Here is a 25,230-nt window from a genome sequence, read left to right on the forward strand (position 1 = left end):
CGCTGCAAGAAAGGAAGAATTTAACAAGAGTTTTTCTCCTATAAATAGAAGACTTCAGCAAGAGAGAAAAACAACTTTTGAGAAAAAGAGAAAAGACAATATTCATTAAGAATTTCTTTGTTTACAAATCACTCAAGAACCATATCTTTGTTTTGAGCAAGCAGCTCTTTTGTGTATTAAATCTTTGAAGAAGTTTAATACTTTTAAATACTATTGTAAAAGAATCTGCAAGTGTGCAGAAAGGTTGTAAAAATTCTTGCTCGTAACGGCAAGTGACTTGACCAAGTGAAGGTTGAAAGAAAGTGTTGTAAAGATTAGAAAGATCTAAGAAGAAAGAAGGAATTGAGATTAAGTCATAACTCAATTACCTAGTGGAAAATCTCACAAGTATTGTGGGGACTGGACTAACCCAAGTTGGGTGAACCAGGATAACTTTTTTTGTGTGATCCTTCTTCCTTATCTATTTTTTATTTGCACTAGTCACACACCTTCACTATATCTATTTAAAATTCCATTTAAATCACTAACGTTTTTGTTGAGAATTTTTAATAGGTAATTTTTATTACATCACAATTCAAACCCCCTTTTCTTGTGATATTATTTACTTCAATTGGTATCAGAGCTCGGCCTCTAAAAAGCCTAAGCACCCAACGGTGTAGGAGGAAAAAGATCCAGAAAAGAAAGTCTCAAAAAACCTAAACACCCAACGGTGTAGAAGGAAAAAGATCCAAGAAAAGAATACAAAATGTCTAAGGTAAAGTTCATGTCTGAAGGAGGTTCTTCATCTAGACCACCTCTATTTGAAGGAGCTGATTACTACTACTGGAAAGACAAAATGCAACTATTTTTACAATCACAAGACAACCACATGTGGTCGGTAGTAGAAAACGGAAACTACATTGCATATGATGAGGATCTAAACATAAAAAAACAAGAAGACTGGTCGGAAGAGGAAGGTAAGCGTGCTCTACTTAATTTTAAAGCAAAATTATTTCTAACCATGGCTTTAAGCAGGGAAGAATTTGATAGAGTACAAGAAAGCAAAACTGCCAAAGAAATTTGGGATTCCTTAAAAATACATCATGAAGGTACCAGTCACGTAAAAGAAACAAGAATTGACATCGGTGTACGAAAATATGAACTATTCGAAATGAAGGAAACCGAAACCATTGATGAAATGTATGGAAGGTTTACCATCATTTTGAATGAGTTACGCTCTCTTGAAAAGAATTTTTCTGTTCACGAAAGAGTAAGAAAAGTTCTAAGATGTCTTCCAAAATCTTGGAGACACATCGTAACTGCTATAACAGAAGCAAAAGATCTATCTAAACTCAGATTAGAGGATCTCATTGGATCTTTAAAAGCTCATGAAGTATTCTTACAAGAAGACAAATCTTCAAATAAAAAGATGATTGCATTCAAAACATCTCAAGAAGTGCAAAATCAAGAAGAAGAAATGAATTATGAAAATCAACAGCTAGAACCTGATGAAGAAGAAGTACAAGCTCAAATTGTTCTTCTTACTAGAAAACTTCAAAGAATAATTCAAAGCAAAAGAAACTTCCCAGCAAGAAAAGAAAATGCAAAAACAGAAATTGACAAAAGTCAGATAACTTGTTATGGATGTTACAAAACAGGACACTACAAAAGTGAATGTCCACAATTCAAAAGAAAGCCTAACAATTATCAATCAAATCAAAAATCCTTCTTGACTACATGGGATGAACCAGAAGAATCAACGAACGAAGATGAACAAGCAAACCTATGCCTAATGGCAAATACAGAAGAGGTAAATTATGAACCCTGCTCATCTTGTGAGAAAACTGAATATCTTTTTGACAATCTTTTTCATAGCTCACAGATTCTTGAACAAACTTGTGAAAAACTGAGAAATGAAAATGATAAACTAAAAAGGGAAAAAGAAGATTTGGAAAAACTACTTAAAACTTTTCAAAATTCCCAACCTCAAAAAACAGGTGAAAAAAATGAGACAAAGGAAGAAAATGAAGCTTTAAAGAAAAACGTTCATAAATTAGAAAATGATATTATTAAATTTGTGAAATCTACTGAAACTTTTCAAAATATCATAGGAGTTCAAAAAAATTATCATGATAAAACTTGCATAGGTTTTAAAACTGATCACAAACAAAAAATGTATGAAGATCTTTTTATTCCTAACAAAAAGATAGAAAGATATAAATGTACATACTGCAAAAAATATGGACATTTAGAAAAATTCTGTTTCAGAAAAGAAAAAGAATTAGCCATTCAAAAGAAGAAATCCATGTTTAAAACAAATATCACCAAGTTCCGTAAAGGAAATTTTTTAAGAAATAACACTAACCATGAAGGACCCAAAAAAATATGGGTACCCAAAACTTTACTAACTTCTACTGCAGGAATGCCTCATAACAGTCAAGAAAAAGCCTTGGTACTTGGACAGTGGATGCTCAAGACATATGACTGGAGATAAACAAAGTTTCCTATCCTTCGTCGAAAAAGAAGGAGGATTAGTAACCTTTGGTAACAATGAACAGGCTCGAATCAAAGGTAAGGGAATTATTGGTAAGATAAATTCTGCAAAGATTGAAAATGTTCAATATGTAGAAGGATTAAAACACAACTTAATTAGCATCAGTCAATTGTGTGACAGCGGTCTTGAAGTTACATTCAAACCTCACACATGCGAAGTAAGACAAGTATCTTCGGGAAAAATCTTATTTACCGGATCTCGAAACAAAAATGTTTATGTCTTATACTTAGATGAACTCCCTGTTGAATCATGCTTTATATCTCTTGAAAAGGATAAATGGATTTGGCATAAAAGGGCTGGACATATAAGTATGGATACTATTTCCAAAATTTCAAAACTAGATCTAGTAAGAGGACTTCCTAAGATAAACTTTGAGAAAGATAAGATATGTGAAGCATGTATCAAGGGAAAACAAGTCAAAAGCAGTTTTTCTCCAAAAGAATTTATTTCAACAAAAAGACCCCTTGAACTTCTACACATAGACTTATTTGGACCTATCTCAATAGAAAGTCTTGGTGGAAAAAGATATGGCTTTGTAATTGTTGATGATTTCTCCAGATTCACTTGGGTTTTGTTTTTAAAACACAAATATGATTCTTTTGAAACTTTTAAAAACTTTTGCAAACAAGTTCAAAATGAGAAAGAAACTCATATTACTTCTGTAAGAAGTGACCATGGTGGAGAATTTGAAAACTCCTCCTTTGAGCAATTCTTCAGTGAAAATGGGATCTCTCATAATTTCTCCTGTCCTAGAACACCTCAACAAAATGGTGTTGTAGAAAGGAAAAATAGAACACTGCAAGAAATGGCAAGAACTATCTTAAATGAATCAAACGTAGAAAAATATTTTTGGGCAGAAGCCATAAATACCTCTTGCTATATCTTGAACAGAGTTTCAATTAGAAAAGTTTTAAACAAAACCCCGTATGAACTTTGGAAAGGAAGAAAGCCAAACATTTCATATTTTCATATATTTGGCTGTTATTGCTACATCCTAAACAATAAAGATACCTTGGGGAAATTTGACTCAAAGTCAGACAAAGCAATATTTTTGGGATATTCTTCTACCTCAAAAGCATATAGAATTTACAATCTAAGAACAAGAACTCTAGAAGAAAGTATGCATATCAAATTTGATGAGCTTGAGGAACTAGAAAAACAAAACAAGATCATTGACGAAGAAGATGAAGAAATTCAAAATAATCAAAATTCTGAGAATAATATTCAAAGATCCTCAAACGAGGAACCACCTCAAAGTCCTCCAAGATCATGGAGAACAGTTGACTATCATCCTCAAGAACAAATCATCGGAGATACCATTGACGGTGTAAGAACAAGAAGATCTTTTCAGAACAATGACATGGCAATGATCTCACAAATAGAACCTAAAAACATAAAGGATGCAATCATTGATGAATCATGGGTTGAAGCCATGAAAGAAGAGTTACTACAATTTGACAAAAATCAAGTCTGGACCTTGGTACCTCAACCTCAAAATCAATCAGTTATTGGTACCAGATGGGTATTCAGAAACAAATTGGATGAAGAAGGAAAGGTGACTCGAAACAAGGCAAGACTAGTTGCACAAGGATACAATCAACAAGAAGGAATCGACTATGATGAAACTTATGCTCCAGTAGCAAGACTGGAAGCTATAAGAATTCTTCTTGCATATGCATCTCATAAATGCATAAAACTTTTTCAAATGGACGTAAAAAGTGCCTTTTTAAATGGTTTTTTAAATGAAGAAGTCTACGTTCATCAACCTCCTGGTTTTGAAGATTTTCAAAAACCAAAACATGTGTTTAAACTAACCAAAGCTCTCTATGGACTAAAACAAGCCCCAAGAGCTTGGTATGAAAGATTAAGCACATTTTTATTGCAAAATGGTTTCTCAAGAGGAAAAATTGATACCACACTTTTTCGAAAAACAAATAAAAATGATTTATTGATTGTTCAAGTATATGTTGACGATATCATTTTTGGAGCTACAAATGAAAAAATGTGCGATGAGTTTTCCAAACTTATGGAAAGTGAATTTGAAATGAGTATGATGGGAGAACTTAAATTCTTTTTGGGATTACAAATCAAACAACATAAAGATGGTATTTTTATTTGCCAAGAAAAATACATCAAAGACCTTCTCAAAAAATACCACATGAATGAAGCCAAAATCATGTCTACTCCTATGCATCCATCATCCAGTTTAGACAAAGACGAAAATGGAAAGGCATTTCCTGAAAAAGAATATAGGGGAATGATAGGATCTTTGCTATATCTAACTGCAAGTAGACCAGACATTGTATTTGCAGTAGGACTTTGTGCCAGATTTCAAACAGCTCCTAAAGAATCACATCATATAGCTGTCAAAAGAATCTTCAGATATCTGGTCGGAACAACAGACATAGGAATTTGGTACAAAAAGGGATCTCACTTTAATCTTATGGCATATTGTGATGCTGACTATGCTGGAGACAAAATAGAAAGAAAAAGTACAAGTGGTACATGTCAATTTCTTGGTGAAGCTCTGATCAGCTGGGGTTGTCGAAAACAAAACACCATTGCACTCTCTACAACAGAAGCTGAATACATATCCGCTGCAAATTGTTGCTCTCAGGTATTATGGATTAGAAATCAACTAGAAGATTTCTCTCTCAGGTACGCAAATATTAAAATTTTATGTGATAATACCAGTGCTATTAATTTATCAAAAAATCCTATTCAGCATTCAAGATCAAAACACATAGAAATTAAGCATCATTTTATTCGTGATCATGTAAACAAAAAGGAAATTGAACTTATGTTTGTTGACACTGAAAATCAATTAGCTGATATTTTTACAAAACCTCTTGTGGAGGAAAGATTTAATTTTATCAAAGAAAAATTAAGAATTATTAAAAAACCCCTTTAATTTTTAAAAAAAAAGGGGGGGCGGAGGGTCATCTCCCTTCTTTTGTCACACGAGGGGCATCTCTTTCTTGTCTTGAAAACTCCAACTGATTAAGTTCAGTTTTAACTTCTGGACAATGATTGTCATGATGTTTTTGTTCCTTTCAAGTACACTCTAGCCATCTCTCTCCTTCTTTCCAAGAATTTTTCGGCTGAAGATGAAGAGTCAGTCACTTCACTTCTCCCTAGTCTACTCTACTTCACTCATCACTCTTCTCACTCTCCCCAACCACTCTGCTCCGTCTTCTCTTTCTCAAACTCTTCCTCTTCTCAAGAAACAACCATCACTCCTATTCCTCTATAAAATCAAAACCCAGTTTTACTTCTCTTCCATTCAAATCAGCTTCAAACAACTCACTCGAAAATGGCTAGAACAAAAGGGAATCACACTGATTTCTCTCTTTCTCCATCACCCTCTCCTGAACGCTCTCCATCTCCACCACCTCCTCCGTCGCCGCGTAACCCAAATTCTGATCCTTTCTCTTGCTCTCCTCCCAAAAGTCAGACCAACTCTGCTCCTCTCAAAACCTACTCTCGAACCGTCAAACCCAGAATGGCAAAATCATCTGAAAACCAGAAACCCATTCGTAAATCCACCAGACTTTCAGCAAAAAGGAAAAGTGGTGACGTTATGTTCGTCGATTTGGATTCAGATGAAGATCGTCCCCTCAAAAATCTCAAAGAAAGTCCTACTGATTCCGAAAAAAATGCTGAACGGGTTGAAAAGATTAAGAAGGATTTCAAAGCTGATGTTCAGAAACGGAAATTGCTAAAGGAATGCTCTAGCCCTCCATCCAAGAACAAAAAATCACTGAATGAAGGCTCTGCTTCTGAAATCAAGAACATGCACATCCCTTTGCATGATCCCTCTCTGGATCGCAATTTCAAAAAATGGGTCGCAAGACCAATTGGTGTGGGAAGAGTTTACAACTTTGAGAAGTTGCTGAAAGAAGGTGTTGATCTTCTCAAGTTTGTCAAACCACTTGGTTGGACGAATTTCTTTCAGATCAAAGAAACACACTATCCAGAAGTGGTAAGAAATTTCTACTTCATGGCTGAAACCTTTCCGAAGGAAGATTTGATCGTTTCAAAAATTCAAGACAAAGTGATTGAGTTATCTGCTGAAAGACTAGCTGTGATCCTGGACATTCCTCAGAAAGGACCAAAATGCTATGGAAGAACAGGATATGCAAATGCTGTAGTGTCTCGCTTTGACATCATTCGAGAAATGTTTGTTAAGTATGAATCTGATGATGATCTGATTTCTGCAAATCTCAAAAAGGAATACAAACTTCTCCACAACATGTGTCAATTCTCTATCACTCCTCGAAAAGGAAGCAAACACAAGGTATCTGAAACTGACATTCTTGTTATGTATCACATGTTTCATAGCATTGATATCAATCTGCCTGTCATAATCATTCGTCACATGATTCATGCCACCACTCTTAAGAAAACCAAATCATGTGTCCCTTATGGAATGGTGCTTACTCGTGTTTTCAAGGCTTTTAACATCAACCTTGACAAAGAAAAATTTGATACTGTCTGTTCAGAATTTTTGCCCAAAAACATTGCTCATATGAAGAAAACTCCCCCAATCGAGATTCCTCAACCAAGCAATACTCCTGATGAAGCTGAAACATCTATGAAAGACAACAGGGCAGACAAAGGAAAAGCTCCAATGGATGAGCTTTTGGATGCCATTTTGGAAGAAACTTGTGAAGGAAATCCATCATCTAGCACTGAGATGCCTACCACTCATGCCTCTGAGAAGTTCAATCAAGCCTCAAACTCTGTCCTTGATTTAAACTCTCCATTTTTATCCCACATTCCAGGAAACACTTGGTTCGAACAAGCTGAGAAAGCTTTCCCCTCTGCTGCTCATGGTGAACCCACTGTCATATCTCCTCTTTTTAGTCATCAACACGGTAGCTCTTCTCCTGTTTTTGGTTCAAGTTTCTTAGAAACTCTGCTCAGAACATCCAGTGGTTCAGGATCTTACTCTGCCCCTGTCAAATCTTACTTTGGTAACATGTTTTCTGATCAATTTCTTCCTTCCCTTCCATCTCACTTTGGATCTTTTGAAAGCTCTGGTCAATACGGACCACCACCAGCTCCACCCAACACTCCTGACGCTTCAGCTGGCTCTCGCAATGTGCCTCCACCACCCCATCTGACAATGGCTGACCTCACTGCTGCTCTTCGTCCCATCCTTGAGAAACTTGATCTTGTCTACAACCTGCAATCCTTCATGGTTCTTGATGTTGCAAACTTTCGTGATTGGTTTATTACTGATTACTGCAAAAGGTTTGGTGTGACTCCGCCTCGCTCTACCTTTGGTGCATCATCTTCTGGTCCTGCTACCTCCAAGCCTTAATCACTCGTGTGTCTTTTCCAGTCCTTCACCACCCCCTCTTTTTGAATCTGCCAAAGGGGGAGAAATGAATTGATTCTACTTGGTGTATCTTAAAAAAAACTGGAAATCTTGTTGTTTATGCTTTTATGTTTTAATTCTGTTATGTCTTTCAATTTCTAAGCTAGGAATTTTTTTTGTTGAACCATGGATTATGTACTGACAATATGATTAAGATCATGTAAAACATCTTTTGGAAATGAATGATATTTTGGTTCAAACAAAATTCCTGTGTATCTCCTTTGTTTACAAATTCATTTTTGCATGCATAAATTAAGGGGGAGCTTATTGAAATTGAATGCTTAAATTGAGGGGGAGCTTATTTGATAAATCACTGATTCACTAAAAAGCTCTTTTATAAATACATCAGAATTTTTAAATAAAGAATTAATTCAATAAGTTTGTCATCTTCAAAAAGGGGGAGATTGTTGATATAAAATCTAAATCCCTATTTTTAATTTTAAAGATAACAAACTAATTAAATTAAACTTTATTAATTCTGATTTTAATTGTTATATAACTTGTGCTCTTGAGTATCTTTTTTTAAGTTAAAGGTATAAAAGCATTGTACAATTATCAAGGAAAGCACCAAGTTATGATGGAGAGATTGATCTCAAGTATTGGTTTCAAATATGGATTTAATGTTCAAATAAGGCCAAGCACGTACAGGGAAATGGAATGTTACATTTGAGGAAGCAATAAATATTTCAAGCATAAATTATATCATGACAAGGGAATATTATTTGAAGCTTACTACAAATGAACATATGAACAAAAAGAACATATTTAATGTCATGTGCAAAAATGGTTGGCATGAGAATGACCACTATATTTTCGACAACACATCAAGAGTGTAAGACAAATACAAAACTATAAACCTTTGGATATTTACTTTATGGTCACTTCACAACATGACAAGAAAGCTACCTAGTACAAGAAAAGCCTTTTCTTTGGGCTCAAGTCTTATGGTACAGCAACAAGTGAAAAGGAAATGAGCTGTACAAAGCTCATGTCTCACGTAGCAAGCAACAAAGTACAAAGGAAAGCCTCAGCAGATTTAGAGATCGATCTCAACTTCGAAAGGAACAGTTTCATCTCAAAGGCTCCCTTGAAACTTGCGCTGCAAGAAAGGAAGAATTTAACAAGAGTTTTTCTCCTATAAATAGAAGACTTCAGCAAGAGAGAAAAACAACTTTTGAGAAAAAGAGAAAAGACAATATTCATTAAGAATTTCTTTGTTTACAAATCACTCAAGAACCATATCTTTGTTTTGAGCAAGCAGCTCTTTTGTGTATTAAATCTTTGAAGAAGTTTAATACTTTTAAATACTATTGTAAAAGAATCTGCAAGTGTGCAGAAAGGTTGTAAAAATTCTTGCTCGTAACGGCAAGTGACTTGACCAAGTGAAGGTTGAAAGAAAGTGTTGTAAAGATTAGAAAGATCTAAGAAGAAAGAAGGAATTGAGATTAAGTCATAACTCAATTACCTAGTGGAAAATCTCACAAGTATTGTGGGGACTGGACTAACCCAAGTTGGGTGAACCAGGATAACTTTTTTTGTGTGATCCTTCTTCCTTATCTATTTTTTATTTGCACTAGTCACACACCTTCACTATATCTATTTAAAATTCCATTTAAATCACTAACGTTTTTGTTGAGAATTTTTAATAGGTAATTTTTATTACATCACAATTCAAACCCCCTTTTCTTGTGATATTATTTACTTCAAAATGAACAAAAAGGTCCAAATTAAAATGAAAAAAAGATAAAGAACCAAACTGTTACCAGAAATTAAGTTAAGGAACTAAAATTGTAAATGATTTTATAAAAGTGTATATGTATGTCGACATAGTATTAGTCAATGATTTTATCATCAACATTGAAGATCCTTGCTTTATCTCCAAATTAAATTGCTTACATTATTTTTTTTGTTTCATTTTTTTATCATGAATGTTGAGTATGGCTCATGTATAGTTCTGCCTCCGATTCAGGGTATTGTTTTTATTTTTTTTATTTGAAAGAATTCAGGATATTGTTGTAATATGAATTTTAGTACTGTATACTCTCCAAGTTCCAAATTATAAGAAGAAGAAAAAAAATCATTTTCTTTGTCCTAAATTAAAAGTCAAAAACACAAATTTTTATCATATTTAATTACTCTCTCCCTTTCTATTTATAAGAAAAATTTAACATTTTAAATTTATTGAGTAATTAATGTATCTTGTCTAGAATATAGACCAAATAATATATCATTTATGCAATAAATCAAAAAAATTATTTTTCTTATAAATAGGACCGAAGAGAGTATGTTATTTCAAAAAAATCATCTTTTATAAAGAGAAATTAAATATAAATTGCATTTATTTTATGTACGGTTCTTAAAGATGGTGGTCGGATCCTTTATTATGTTTGGGTATCGATTGACCTTTACTTTTGTCTTCTTATTGTATGATCATTGTATGATGGACTATTTCTAGGGTTGACACTTTAGTACATCTTGTACTTAGGCGGTTCACTACTGATGTTAATTTATTCCATTTTTATGTCTTCAAAAAAAAAAAAACCAATTAAAATTGCTTTTACATCTATCTATAAAACTTATTTCAAGGATAACACAATAAACTATATTATAAACTACTATATTTTAATTTTCTTAATAAGAGTGAAATGATTTTTTTCTTATGATTTTTTTCATAAAAATTATAGAGTTATAGCTACTCTATAGTGTAAAGAGAGATATTATTAGTCAAACTGTGTTAACAAAGATCGATCTTGTCTATTATCCTCTACTTTAATTTCTATTATTTGTCGATGTTCTAACAATAAAATAATTCTTCAAAAAAAAAAATTAAATTGCTCACTTTAGAAAAGACAAATGCTAAATATAATATTTACGAAAAAATTGAATAAAAAATATATTAAGGTATATGTCTGCAAACCATATACCCTTTCAAAAAATCAAAATAAAAAACCATATGCATATTCTATGCTTAGACTATAGTTTCTTCTGTGATTATTTATCTGCTGCATGTGTGCTAGTGGTTGAATATTCTCAAAGTCTGCCATTGCAATAGTCAATTGCTATGTATTTGGATCCTGTTTCTGTGCCATTTTCTTATCTCTCATGGAAAAAAATATAGGCTTGTAAAAGTGGTCCCATTGCATTTAAAATATAGTACTATACTATCTCAATATTATTATTTATTGTAAGGAGAATAGAGATTTGGAAGAATCATAGTATTGATGACGCAAGAAGATCAGTTTATTGATGTACATAATAGTTCATGACATGCTGAAAATTCAATGTGTGAGAATTGATTAAAGCCTGCACACAATAGACAATAACAGTGACATAACAAAGGGATGGTAATGTTTTAGAGCATAGTGAACTGAAAATACTGCTAAAGAGAGACAAAATGTTAACCCAAATTGATTGATGAAACCCAAATAAACAGAATAGAGGGGGGAGAGGGTTTCTTTGGTCTTTTTCTCCTAATTTGACTTCTTATTGCTTTTTCAAAGGAAAAGGAAAAGTGTTTGACAGTGTTTGAAGGACCATTTATATGATGATATTAATGTCAAAGACAGATTGGAAACTATGTAAAAGACAACCTCTTTGGTGAATGCCATTTTACCCTTTCATTAATGCAACTCAAGGGTACGTTTCACTCAAGAGTAAATCATAAAAAAGATTCACAATTTTACTAGACAATGTAAATTTCTCCACAAGAATATTAGGAGTACCTCCATGTACAAACAAATTCATAGCACCAATGTAATAACAACATATAAGAAGAAAATGAAATTTAACTCAAGTGTCAATGTAAATTTGTCCACAAGAATATTAGTAGTACCTCCTTCATATGCGAACAAATTCATAGCACTAAGTTAACAACATATAAGAAGAAAATGAAATTTAACTCAAGTGTTTAATGAAATAGTAGTTATATCTATCTATGATTTTACATACCCTTTAGGTCTTGATATTTCTACCCTTAATTATATAGAGAATCAGATAAAAGAAAGCAAAACAATAAAGACGGTTAGAGTTTTATTAGAATGAACAAAACTTTGAACATAAGTGTTACTATAAAAATATATAGTGAAATATAAATAGAAAAAACATTTCTTAGCTCAATTACAGCTAAAGACTCGTTATATATTATCTAACATCTTCCGTTATACTCAAAATTAGAGCTGTAGAGAAATGGGTCGGGCTAATGGGTCGGTCCATTAGCCCATATTTTGGTCTGGGCCGGGCCAAAAAAGCACTCGGTTTTTTTGCCCAAGCCCATTTGGCCCATACATAAGTGGGGTCGGGGCCGGGCTGGCCCATCAGGCTTCGGGACGACCCATTATCGATAATTTGCGCCCAATTATAAATGGAATGGTCCATTTATATAGCCGGGCCTCTTGAGCTAGGCCAGGGCAGTCTATTTGACACCTCTACTCAAAATACATTAATATGAAGCAATAAGAGTTTGTCGAACACAAACAAATACCATAATAATATAAATTTAAAACATCTAGTATTTTAACATTACCCCTAAAGTTAAAGCTTACTAAGCTTTAAATTTGTCAAAAATTAATATTGAAATCGAGACCGTTTGATCTGAAATGGACAACCGAAAAGAATTAACTACGTGGAACTATGTTGAGTTTCAATTTTAACTATTGTAGTTTTAAAATCATATAACTTTTTTTTTACTATTATCCAATTTTCTTTTCTTATATTGCAACCAATGCAACCACAATTATCTCAAAGAATAGTGCATAAAAAAACCGCCAGGAACAAAAGCCCAAAACAAAGTTCCTTTAATATATCTCACTCTCTCAAGTCACACCTCTTCTCTGTTTCTGTTCCCACCACCCTTTCTGTCTCTTGTTTTGTTCTTCATATTCATCTCTCTCTCTCTCTCTAAAAACAGTAACTGTAGTTTCTGTTCTTTGTCACATCTTCAAACTATAACATCACAAAAACCAAACCAACAACAATATTCTCTCTTTCTCACTTCCCATTTTCTTATTCCAAAATCAACAAAATCATGGAACAACAAGAAAACTCAACCAACAACACTAACCAAAACAAAACAACCACTTTCATCACAAAAAATGGAACAAACTCTCATCAACATCATCATTACTATAATCACTATCAACAGCAACAAGAACAACAACAGTATCAGAATCATCTTCAACAATATCAAACTCAACTTGGTTTCTACAACAACTACTACCAAAACAAGTATCAAAGATATTACCCTGCTCTTCTTCCTTTACCTTCACTTCAACAACTACCTTTCATTCCATCTTTCCCTCAAAATCTCAAAACCCATTTGCACAAACTTCCATGCAAACTCAATACTTCTCCTTCATCTGAATACAATCTTTCTCAACTTTCACTTGATCCTGGTAAGTAACCACCATTCAAACATACCCTTTTGCTTGCATTCTTTGTTTTTTTTAATATAGATGCTAAAAATTTGTTCTTTAAGCCTTGTTTGTTTGGTTTTTTAAGAAAAAAATTTAAATTTACTTTGACTTATTGGAGTGTGTGTGGAAAAAAACATTTTTTTATTGTTTCTTACTCTTGCATTTGGGGTTGTAAACTTGTAGTAATAATTTATTTATATTTGTGCATTTTTTAACTTCAATGAAGCTAGGTTTTATTCAGATTTTAGATTGGTTTTGCTGTTTTTAATGTGAAAATGTAAGGTCACTGTTTCACTTGCAGCAATTGATCCTTTATGTTTTTGAAACATAACATTTTTTTGTAACTTGAGTGTTATGTTTTTGCTTAGTGATGTTTTTTGTTAAAAGTAGATTTAATTTAAAGTGAAATGATCACTTGTTTGGTCTCACATCAAGTCAAAATTGATTTATTCTCAAACTTGCTTTATTAAGAAGCAACAATAATTTGCTTTTTGCTTTAAGCACTTTTAGAAATTATCCTAATAACATTCTTCACATAAGATATATCTAACTATGTGATCAAAAAGATACTTAGTTATTTGAGCTTAACAATTAATTTATGCAAAAATGATGAACCATCTTATTTATGATAATGATTTAGCTCCAAAGGAACTTCAGAAACAAACTAGACCATCCTTTAAAGAAGTTGATGGGAAGAAGCTTATTTCAACAAGGAAGCCACATGAAGTAATTGTTGCAAGGAGACCAGATTCTGGTGGACAAGAAGGTCCTGTGATTTCTCTCCTTGCCAACCATTTTTTGGTGAAATTTGATTCATCACATAAAATATATCATTACAATGTTGAAATTACTCCTCATCCCTCTAAGGATGTTGCTAGAGAAATCAAGCATAAATTGGTAAATAACAATGCTGAGATTTTATCGGGCGCTCTGCCGGCATATGACGGGAGGAAAAATCTTTATAGTCCAATTGAATTCCAAAATGATAAGCTTGAGTTCTACATAGGCCTCCCGATCCCGACTAGCAAATCGACATCACCTTATGAGAAACGTGAACAACATAAACTTTTTCGGATAAATATCAAACTAGTCTCGAAGATTGACGGGAAGGGGTTGACTAATTACTTGAGCAAAGAAGGTGATGAAGGGATTCCGCTTCCGCAGGATTATCTACATGCTTTGGATGTAGTTTTGAGGGAAAGTCCGACTGAGAAATGTATACCTGTTGGAAGGTCATTCTATTCGAGTTCAATGGGGAGAAGCAAAGATATCGGTGGAGGAGCTGTTGGATTGAGAGGCTTCTTTCAGAGTCTTAGACCAACACAACAAGGACTTGCTCTCAATGTGGATTTCTCGGTAACTGCTTTCCATGAGAGTATAGGAGTTATTCCGTATTTGCAGAAACGTCTCGAGTTTCTTAGAGACCTTTCTCAGAGGCAGACAACTCAGCTAACTTGTGAAGAAAGGAAGGAAGTAGAGAAAACGTTGAAGAATATCAGAGTCTTTGTTTGCCATAGAGAAACTGTTCAGAGATACCGTGTCTATGGCTTAACTGAGGAGGCAACTGAAAATCTTTGGTTTCCTGATAGAGATGGAAAGAATCTGAGGCTTATGAGTTACTTTAAAGATCACTATAACTACGACATTCAATTCAGGAAGTGGCCATGCTTGCAAATTAGTAGAAGTAAACCTTGTTATCTCCCTATGGAGCTTTGTGTGATCTGTGAAGGACAGAAGTTCCTTGGGAAACTGTCGGATGATCAGACGGCAAAAATACTCAAGATGGGCTGTCAAAGACCAGGAGAACGGAAAGCCATCATCGAAGGCGTCATGAGAGGAAATGTTGGTCCTACCAGGTATAACTGCAATGCACTACTTTCATATTTCTTGTTTATAGAATGCTGTGTATGATTCTTAGTACTTTCTTAGTACTTCTATTCTATGATCGTTTATGTATTTGAGTGAAATTTCCTTCTGATTCCGTACAAAAGGCACAAAGTTCAGATTAGCCCTTCAGAAGAAAAGCCCAATTTTTTGTCCCTTGTAAAATAAACCAGAACACTTGAGTATCTTAACCAACATCCATCCACAAACCGTGAAACCGTTTATTAAGTGATTGTGTGTAGGGTTAATTGGACTAAGTGGCATTAACAGTGTTTAAGTGATTGTTACATTGTTTGTGAATTAGTTTCTTTCTACTTTCTAATGCTTTAAAAGTAATCCTTTTGACAGTGGTGATCAGGAAAAGGAATTTAAACTCCAAGTCTCAAGAGAAATGACAAAGTTGACTGGGAGAATTCTTTACCCTCCAAAACTAAAGCTTGGAGATGGAGGTCATGTGAGAAATCTGACTCCTTCACGTCATGATCGCCAGTGGAACTTTCTAGATGGCCATGTCTTTGAAGGAACTACAATTGAAAGGTGGGCACTAATAAGTTTTGGAGGCACACCTGAGCAAAAGTCTCATATCCCAAGATTCATAAACCAGTTAACTCAAAGATGTGAACAATTAGGCATTTTTCTCAACAAGAACACAATTATTAGTCCACAGTTTGAATCAATCCAAGTTCTTAACAATGTCACAGTTTTGGAATCTAAGCTCAAAAGAATCCAGAGTATTGCCTCAAACAATCTACAGCTTCTTATTTGTATAATGGAGAAAAAACACAAAGGGTATGCAGATTTGAAAAGAATTGCCGAGACAAGTGTCGGTGTTGTAAGCCAGTGCTGCTTGTATCCGAATCTCATCAAATTAAGTTCACAGTTTTTGGCTAATTTGGCTCTCAAGATCAATGCTAAAGTTGGTGGATGCACTGTTGCTTTGTACAACTCGCTTCCTTCTCAATTACCGCGTCTTTTCAACATCGACGAGCCGGTGATGTTCATGGGAGCCGACGTCACGCATCCTCATCCGCTCGACGATTCAAGTCCATCTGTCGCTGCTGTTGTTGGTAGCATGAACTGGCCAACAGCAAACAAATATATTTCAAGAATAAGGTCTCAAACACACAGGCAAGAAATTATTGCAGATCTCGGTGCAATGGTAGGAGAATTGCTTGAAGATTTTTATCAAGAAGTGGAAAAACTCCCAAACCGAATAATTTTCTTCCGAGACGGTGTTAGCGAAACTCAGTTTTACAAAGTTCTGCAAGAGGAACTACAATCAATAAAACAAGCATGTTCATCAAGGTTTCATGGTTATAAACCTTTTATTACTTTTGTAGTTGTGCAAAAGAGGCATCACACAAGGTTGTTTCCTGCCGACACCGATCAATCTTCGATGCACAACAATTTTCACTTTCAATATGAAAATATTCCACCAGGGACTGTGGTTGATTCAGTGATTACTCATCCAAAGGAATTTGATTTCTATCTATGTAGTCATTGGGGTGTGAAGGGAACAAGTAGGCCAACTCATTACCATGTCTTGTTGGATGAAAATAAGTTTACTTCAGATGAACTGCAAAAGCTTGTTTACAATTTGTGTTTTACTTTTGTTAGATGTACTAAGCCAATTTCATTAGTTCCTCCTGCATATTATGCACATTTAGCTGCATATAGAGGTAGACTCTACCTTGAGAGATCGGAGTCCTTAGGTTTGTTCAGAAGTGCTTCTACATTATCAAGAGCTGCTACGCCGAAGACACCACCTCTACCTAAACTTAGTGAAAACATCAAGAAGCTTATGTTTTACTGCTAGTGATAGCTAATCTATGTAGCACCAACACTTTAGATTAAGATCACATTTGATATGTGTTGGTGTCTGACACTGGGACTTGTGGTTACATACTATTAGTTCTATTTTTTCAAAATTATTACCGGTGTCCACGTGTTGGTGTTTGTATTTTTGTTGGTGCTTCATAGGTATCTATTATGCAAATGTAATTTGATTTTTAGATTGTTTAATTACATGATCAAGCTTTTGATTTCTGTGACAAAGAAGAGAATGAAACACATGGCAAATATAGTATTGTGCAAGAACAAAGATCAGTGGAAGATAAGAAAAACATATATGTAATCTTTAAAGGCCAAAGATGTTGGTTAGTCAGAAAGGATTTCTAACTGTATTTCTTTACTTGTTTAGTTTTTGACATTCATAAATGCAAAAATACTACCTGTACTATGATGGGAAACTAAGAGCTTGTCCAGTACTACCTGTACCAGAAATGCATCTCCTTGCGTGCGAGAGACTTATATGCCAAAATTCCAAGTTTCTTTCTTTCTCCATAGTATAATTCAGTTCAGTCTCAATGGCCCTTCAATTGTTACCTTGTGGTGTGTTTGGTTTCATGTTGGAAAAATGTGTTTTGAATCTGACAATATCACGTTGACATTGCACGTCCGAGTGAAGATCCAACTACCTAACGATATTACCAAACATGCATCTGTGTTTTTACTTTTTTCCAACAATTTTTCCTCCAAACCTCAGTTTGATTAGAGTAAATAAAATGTAGTACGTGCTGGATTGATCCAAACATTAATCAATTTTAGGAAAATCACTTCTAAAATGGCTCATCCAAACATTTACTTGTAGTATAAATATATGCATTGTTTTTATGAGTTGCTTGTATGATATAGAATCTTGAGATTCAAGTAGTTATGCATGCAGCAGCAGTAACTTGTGAAACTAACCAAACGTGAAGCAACTATTTACTACATAACTGTAAAGACAGATTCACCTAAGTACAAGTAGTATATTAAATAAAAGTTGTTTAGTCAAATAGATGCTAGATATATGCTTTATACACTCATACAAGTAAAGCATTAGTGTAAGTGTAAATAAAAAGTACTCCAGAATATCTTTTTGCCATGCAATGCAATGCAAGCATTAATAAAGTGACAGAGTTATTAAAAAGAATCCAAATTTCAAAGCAAAAAGACAACCAACCATGTTTATATGTTTATGTTATGGGTATACATAAAATCAATTGTGTAAAATACTGTTGTTGGGTCCCATTCAGAATGGTACAGAAGATAGGTAGCTCAGTTACTGAATCACAGTGCACGGCATATGCCCCTCCTGTCCTGCCACCACAATAGTATTATAATTGAGTGAATCATCAACTTCGTCCCTGAATTTTTACGGGTTCCCCAACTTCGTCCCTCAATTATGCGAAATATCAATTTAGTCCCTTAATTTGTTAAATGTCAATCAAGTTAGTCCTGTTCAAACGGAGCGTTAACGGGGCTGACGTGGCCGTTAACCTCTCACATGTCAGACGCCACGTAGGCAGGGACTAATTTAACCGATAATAACAAACATTTTGAAGGACTAAATTGATTGATTTGCATAAAATGTTTTGGCTTTCTTTCCAAATGGCTCTTTTCTTCCCCAATAGCTCTTTCTTCCCCAATTGTATAAAATTGGAACCCTAATTACACAATCTGTAATCTACACTCTATAATCATGAAAATTTTCTCCAATAATAAGTGGTTCAGTTCTGCCCCAATTCAAAAAACTTCAAACCCTAATTTTTTTCGTAGTGAATCTCAAAGCCAAAATCCTCAAAATTTCTTGAAGCAAGACTATTGAAATTGAATCTGAAATGATGTGGGGTGGGAATATAGGAAAAAACGGTTATGAAAGTAAAGCTTCATCTTCAAGCTCCAAGTTTAATGGTGTTGTGAGAGTGCTTGAATGTTGGTGTCCTACAATTTGTGTTGTTAGAAAATCCAATACTTCAAAAAATCCAGGAAGGCCGTTCTATGCTTGCCCTCTGCCAAAGGTTGGTTTAACTAATCAAAAGAGGTTGAAGATGATTGAGAAATGTAATCTTTCTATAATAATATTGCCATCAATTAGTCCCTGAATTATTTCTCTATCTATCAATTAGATCCATGCGTTATATAAAAAACCATCAAATAAGTCCCTGAATTGTTTAATCAGATATCAAATTGATCCTTGAAACATATGTGTACAAAATAAACTAAAAAAGGTATAACACACAAATTGAAACTGAAATATTACATAGGCATAAGTCATAGGTCATAAGTCATAAGTTTGAGAAATTACATAGGCAAAAGCAACCCAACTATGGGGCATTAACAAGTCATAAGTCTTATACGGAAATTTAAGCAAAAAGAAACCCAACTATGTGGCATAATTCAAATAAGCCTAAATATTACAAATTCAAAACATCTATTAAACTCCAGGAAGCATCACTTCTTTGGAAATCCGGTAGTTGGTATAAACTCCATGAATTCAGTAGGTTGAGTCGAACCGAATGGAACATAGGTTGGATATGGAACCCTAATTATGCCAGAAGGAGTTGGATGAGCTGGTGCAGGACCCTCATTGGTGTTTGCTTAGGCTTATCAACTGAAAGAACTGGTCCTCTAAGGCTATACCTCCTTGGTGAAGAAACCTGAAATTGAAAATTCAATCAAATTACTCCCTAAAATCATAATATAATCAATCATATGAGTCCTTCAATTAATATTACTAATTGCCAAAATGATCCTTAAAAATTAAGAGTCATACCTGTCTAGCATTTGCAACAACATTTCCTGCAGTTTCTACATTCCCAGACACAACATTATTCTTGTGGCTGACTTTCTTGAGCCTCACTTCCAAAACCCTAAAACGAATAATCAAAACAATTGTCTCAAAAACGCAACAAACACAAACAAAGAACAAGGCAAGCATCAACGATCACAAAAACAAAATAAAGAACATGATCCAAACTTAAAACGAAAACACACAAAAATGGACAAAAACAGGGTGAATACAAACACAAAAACTTGATAAACAACAGGAAAGGCATTACCTTTAATCACAGCCGAACACACAAACTTCAAAAATGGTAGAATCGCCGGAGATGATGATGATTTTGGAGGGGTGAAAATGGAGGAAGTTTTAGCGAGAAGAAGAAGGGTCAAAGACGTTTTTGATGTTCTGAAATGTGAAGAAGGAGGTATGGGTAATGCAGGGGTAAAATGGGAAAAGCAGAAAAAAATAAACTGAAAAGTGAAAACTCAACATTTTCCAATTCAATCAAATTAGTCCCTTAACACGTGGCTTCCTTCTTGCCACGTGTACAAGACAACACAGCATGCAAGGTGACAGATCAGCAAGGCTAACAGAGCACTTGGACGGAGGGACCTTTTTGATGGACGTCTGACAAATTCAGGGACTAAGTTGATATTTCGCATAATTAAGGGACGAAGTTGGCCGACAAGTGAAAATTCAGGGACGAATTTGATGGTTCACTCTATTATAATTATTGAGGAAAATTACTCTTCAAACTCATGAAATTGCTTATTCTCTTGTATCAGATGCATCAGTTAACAACCGCTTGGCATTTTTCAACAGTTGTTAGATGTCCGCTGACACTTTTAATAACTGATGAATTGACTTAAAAATTGATTGAACCAATCTTAAAAATGTCAGCAACAATTAACTGTTGTTGAAAAATATTAAACGGTAGTTAACTGCCGCTGATATAAGAGAATGATCAATTTCATAAATGAGTAGAGTATTTTCATATTAGAGTGATTGCTTGCTTACTTTACACAATGTATGATTGGGATTTCTTGTCAATTTTAAACAATCTCATACCGTTGATTTAGATAATATAGTTGAGATTCGTACCTATGTGATAATCTAGTAATACACAATGGAGGATTATGAAGGCTACTTGTTTAAGTTTAGAGTAGTAATATTTGAACAACTCTTTTGGTACAACTTTTGGGACAACCTTGTTGTGTTCTCTTTTTATTGGTCAAAAACAATACATATAGAGAGAGAGAGAGAGAAAGGAAGAGAGAGAATAAGAAGATAATGTGAGTATGAAAGAGAAGGTTGTACAAAAGTTGTACAAAAATGGTTGTACAAATATCATTTCTCTTAAGTTTAAACTACTTCTTTATTCAAAACTTGAGATATTAGAGTTTTGTTTAATAATTTAAAAATTTAGAAATTATCTTTTTTAAAAAATCAAACACTTCAAATTCTAATACATTAAATAGACATATTTTAATATAAAACTTATTATTTAAAGTCTTTATGTAAACACTCGTTAACATTTCATTTATACTCCCTCCGTCTCTGTATGTAATCGCTTTTTTTTTTTTCACATTTCTTAAGAAAAATTATTTGTGTAATTAATGTGTCTATTTTGTGTGTTAATATTATTAAAGTATCATTTGTTTGTTTGTATGTGTATTAAATTTGACTTTTCATATTTCAAATTAAATTAATAGTATTAATTAGGGGTATGTTTAGGAAAAATAATAATAAATGCATCTAATAATTTGAAAAGGGGTTTAGATTTAGGGATAAAATAAAATCAAATGGATGCTTAGCTATACGTACAAAGTATGTCATTTTTGACACAAAAACTAAAATAATATAAAGAAAGTAACAATAATGAAAATATGAAATATATTTCAAAAATTAGAACAAAATATTTATTTCATTTTGATATTTTATTGAAGTTGGCAACACTCATATCAATGTTTGTATTGAATCTCTCTCATACTTTTAGATATTGGTCAGATACTTTTTCAGTACTACACGTCCATAGCTAAGGGAAGGGACAGAAAGAGTTGATAAATAAATGAATATGGTTTGTTTCTGTCACTGACACTGCTTTGGCCTCTACTAGGAACCAGCTATGCTATCTATTCGATTACCTATCTATACAGTAAGCAAGTACAACACACACGCTTTAGGTTTAGGTCCCCTTTGTTGTACCATTGCCACATTGATTTAAATAATGTTTTTCATGTAATTTTAATTTAGTCCATATTGTTCTCTCAATTTTTCTTAAAGAAATACTAACAAGTATTTTTGGAGTATTTGTTAAAGAAATTTAAATAAAAAATTTTATATGCATTTAACAGATTGAAAATTTAAAAAGTAAATATTTTTTTTTTTATAAAATTTATAAATTATTTCCATTTTTAAATCCTTAACGAGTGTCAGAAGGGAACTAGTTAACAAGACATATTTTTTATAGTATAAGAGATCTCTACTAAACATGTGATTGGTTGGGCACCAAGTAGGGATGATTGGCCTATAGGAGGCTACGACTTAACCTACGACAGACCAGGTCAGACCAGATTTTTTTTTTTAATCAAAAAAGATGTAAACTTTTTTAAAAGCTTATTTAGATTAAAAAGTCAGACCACAAATACTATTAAAAAAGCCTCTTGAACGTATTAAGTCAACATACTTAGATATATACGAATAATATTATTTATTTGGTTAATTAAGTAAATGGTTCCTATAAATATTCAGAATTTTGTTTTTAATCACTACAAAATAAAATCACACTTTTTAGTCCCTATAAAATTTTTCCATCAGCATTTTAAGTCCCTGTCAAAAATTTCCATCAACATTTTTGTCCATAAAATGCTTAAGGAAAATGTCACAGGGACTAAAAAGTGTGATTTTATTTTGTAGGGACTAAAAACAAAACTGTGAATATATATAGGGACTAAAAACTTAATTAACCCTCATTTATTTATATTATATATTCTACTTTGAATTACCTTATAAATTTGTTAACCTTTACGGTGATTCAAGCTTATTAGTATACATTGATTTTTCACATATTTAAATGTATTATTATAAATAAGAATTGAAATATGATATATTATATAGTAAAATTCTCTAAAACTTCGTGTTAAATATCAAAAAAGTTTAATATCATTGATCTATTAGTTCACTAATCTATTTAAGCTTAGATTGCATTATTTATTAACAAATGTTCATATGAAATAGACTTTTAAACAGACTAGTAAGTCATATCTGATTTTCAGAAAGCCAAATTTAGGATTTAAATTTTTTGACAAACTAGACTTAGACCTTGCAAAGTCTAACTCGATCTAAGCTATTCACACTCTTAGTTGAGAAGAGGATTGCTTTTGATAGAATTAGTTCTTTAAAATAGATTTTTGTTAAAATACACTCATAAAAATGAGTTGAATTATAAAAAAATACATCTTAACTTGAATCACTTTTACAATATTTGAAAAAGGAAGAAGGAAGTCTATTATAATAAAACAAATTAATATTTGAATCTATAAATTAGTGTGTCCACTTTTAATAGTAGACAATTATACGGAGAAATCTATAAAAAAATATTAAATATCTTCTAATTGTAATATTGTTAATAATAATATATTCTAACATGTGCTTTAAAAACATATATTAAGAAATTATATATAATAATATCTTGATAGAAATTGCGTAAAAAGAGTTATAGAAATTGTTTTTTTTTTAATGCAAAATTTATATTTTTGAAATCTTTATCATGCATTCTTAGGATACAAATTAATATGATTCTAATAATAAATCTTAAAAAATTAATATCGTGATTTCCATCCAACAATACCAAACATGACTTAGTAAATGTCATATATGTTATGTATATAGGTAGAGTTGATTTTGTTTTTATACGACTTTGTTTTATAACCTCATGATGAAATTCAATTGATCACATCAAAACAGCACAACAACACTTAAAAGAAGCAACAACCTTTTGATCAATCACCAATCATGATGGCATCAACTGAATACTGAACCAATGAGACAAGCTAAGACATGACGTTTCTTTATTTGCTGTATCTTCTGTGTTTATTGTAGAAATTTGCATTGCATTATATATACAATAAGTCCCATCAATTCCATCCCATCCCACAATACTTTTCCTTTGAAATTAAATTACAACTTATAATTTTGTGTTGAAGCATAATGACTGGATTCTCATGGGAATAATGCTTGGACAGCGCATGCCTCTACGTACGAGCCGTATTAATTATCAACCGTTGGTAGGTTGGAAACCGGTGCAAAAGCAAAAAAAAATGACGGGATAATTCAATGAATGCACCAAAGCTCTTCCATAATTTACGTTACCAGAATCATGTGATGGGAAGTAGGAACTAGCAAGCTAGTGTGGGTTGGGACTTCTTGCTGGAATCTTGTGGTAACTTTGGATTTGATTCTACATTTCTACTGTATATTAGATTCACTTGCTACTTGGTATCTTTTTGATGAAATGGTATCTTTTATTCTTATTGTTTTTCATCAATACATTTAAAATTGAGAGCATCACATCAAGAACATATTGCATGCCAAAACAACTTATTTTTATGAATAAATCAGATATTCTTTACATGTAATTGTAAAAATTAATTCTTCAAATTGAATAAGACTGCAATAATATATATTTTATACAATTAACCTTTATATAATAATAACATTATCATTCTTTCAAAAAAAAAAAAAACATTATCATAAAAAGTTATTTCCTTTCTAAAAATTAATTATAAAACAACATATAAAATGCATGTCGTAGGACCAAACCATGAACATTAATCATCCCCTGTCATTTTTTAATGAGAAATGTTAACTGACTAATTATTATGTTAGCATTTTCTACCTTGTCAGAATTCGAAACTTTTAATCTTTTAACTCTAATCCTCAAACAAATAAGTTACCTAAACCCCAATGCAAGTTTTCACATGAACCCAGCTGATCGTCGAACAAAGATGATATGACCGATATTTAAAGTCGTAGCCAATTATAACCATCCCAAAGAATGGGATATCTCCGTTATACTCTTAACTTGGTTTTTCTCACCGGAGAGAATCCACTCCCTCGTCCCACACCCCTGAATCCATTCCGATGAACAAAAATCACAATTTTTTTATGTACATGTATTCATTCGTTTATATTATTTATAGTCTAATAATTATAATTTCATTGTGTTAATTATTATAATTTTTTTTATATACATGAAAAGAGGCAGAAAACCCAACACAGATTAGGGGTGGAATAAAATTCACCCGGCCGCCTCTACTTGTCAAACCGGGTATTTGTTGATAAAAAAAATCATTGACATCTTTTTTTATAGATGAATAAACAGATTAGCAGAAATTTCAATTGAAAACTCTAC

General features: G+C 33.0%; 1 protein-coding gene across 1 annotated transcript; it reads left to right on the forward strand.

Moving 5' to 3' along the window:
- The first annotated feature begins 12,717 nt into the window (after positions 1–12,717).
- LOC11408910 (protein argonaute 7) lies at positions 12,718–17,312 on the forward strand. Its single transcript, XM_003613868.4, has 3 exons — positions 12,718–13,306; positions 13,968–15,183; positions 15,560–17,312. Exons 1-3 carry the CDS (start codon positions 12,940–12,942, stop codon positions 17,025–17,027), a joined length of 3,051 nt encoding a protein of 1,016 aa, XP_003613916.1. The 5' UTR covers positions 12,718–12,939; the 3' UTR covers positions 17,028–17,312.
- Positions 17,313–25,230: the final 7,918 nt, after the last annotated feature.

This window comes from Medicago truncatula, chromosome 5 (genome assembly GCF_003473485.1).
Source record: "Medicago truncatula cultivar Jemalong A17 chromosome 5, MtrunA17r5.0-ANR, whole genome shotgun sequence".
Classification (NCBI taxonomy): Eukaryota; Viridiplantae; Streptophyta; class Magnoliopsida; order Fabales; family Fabaceae; genus Medicago; species Medicago truncatula.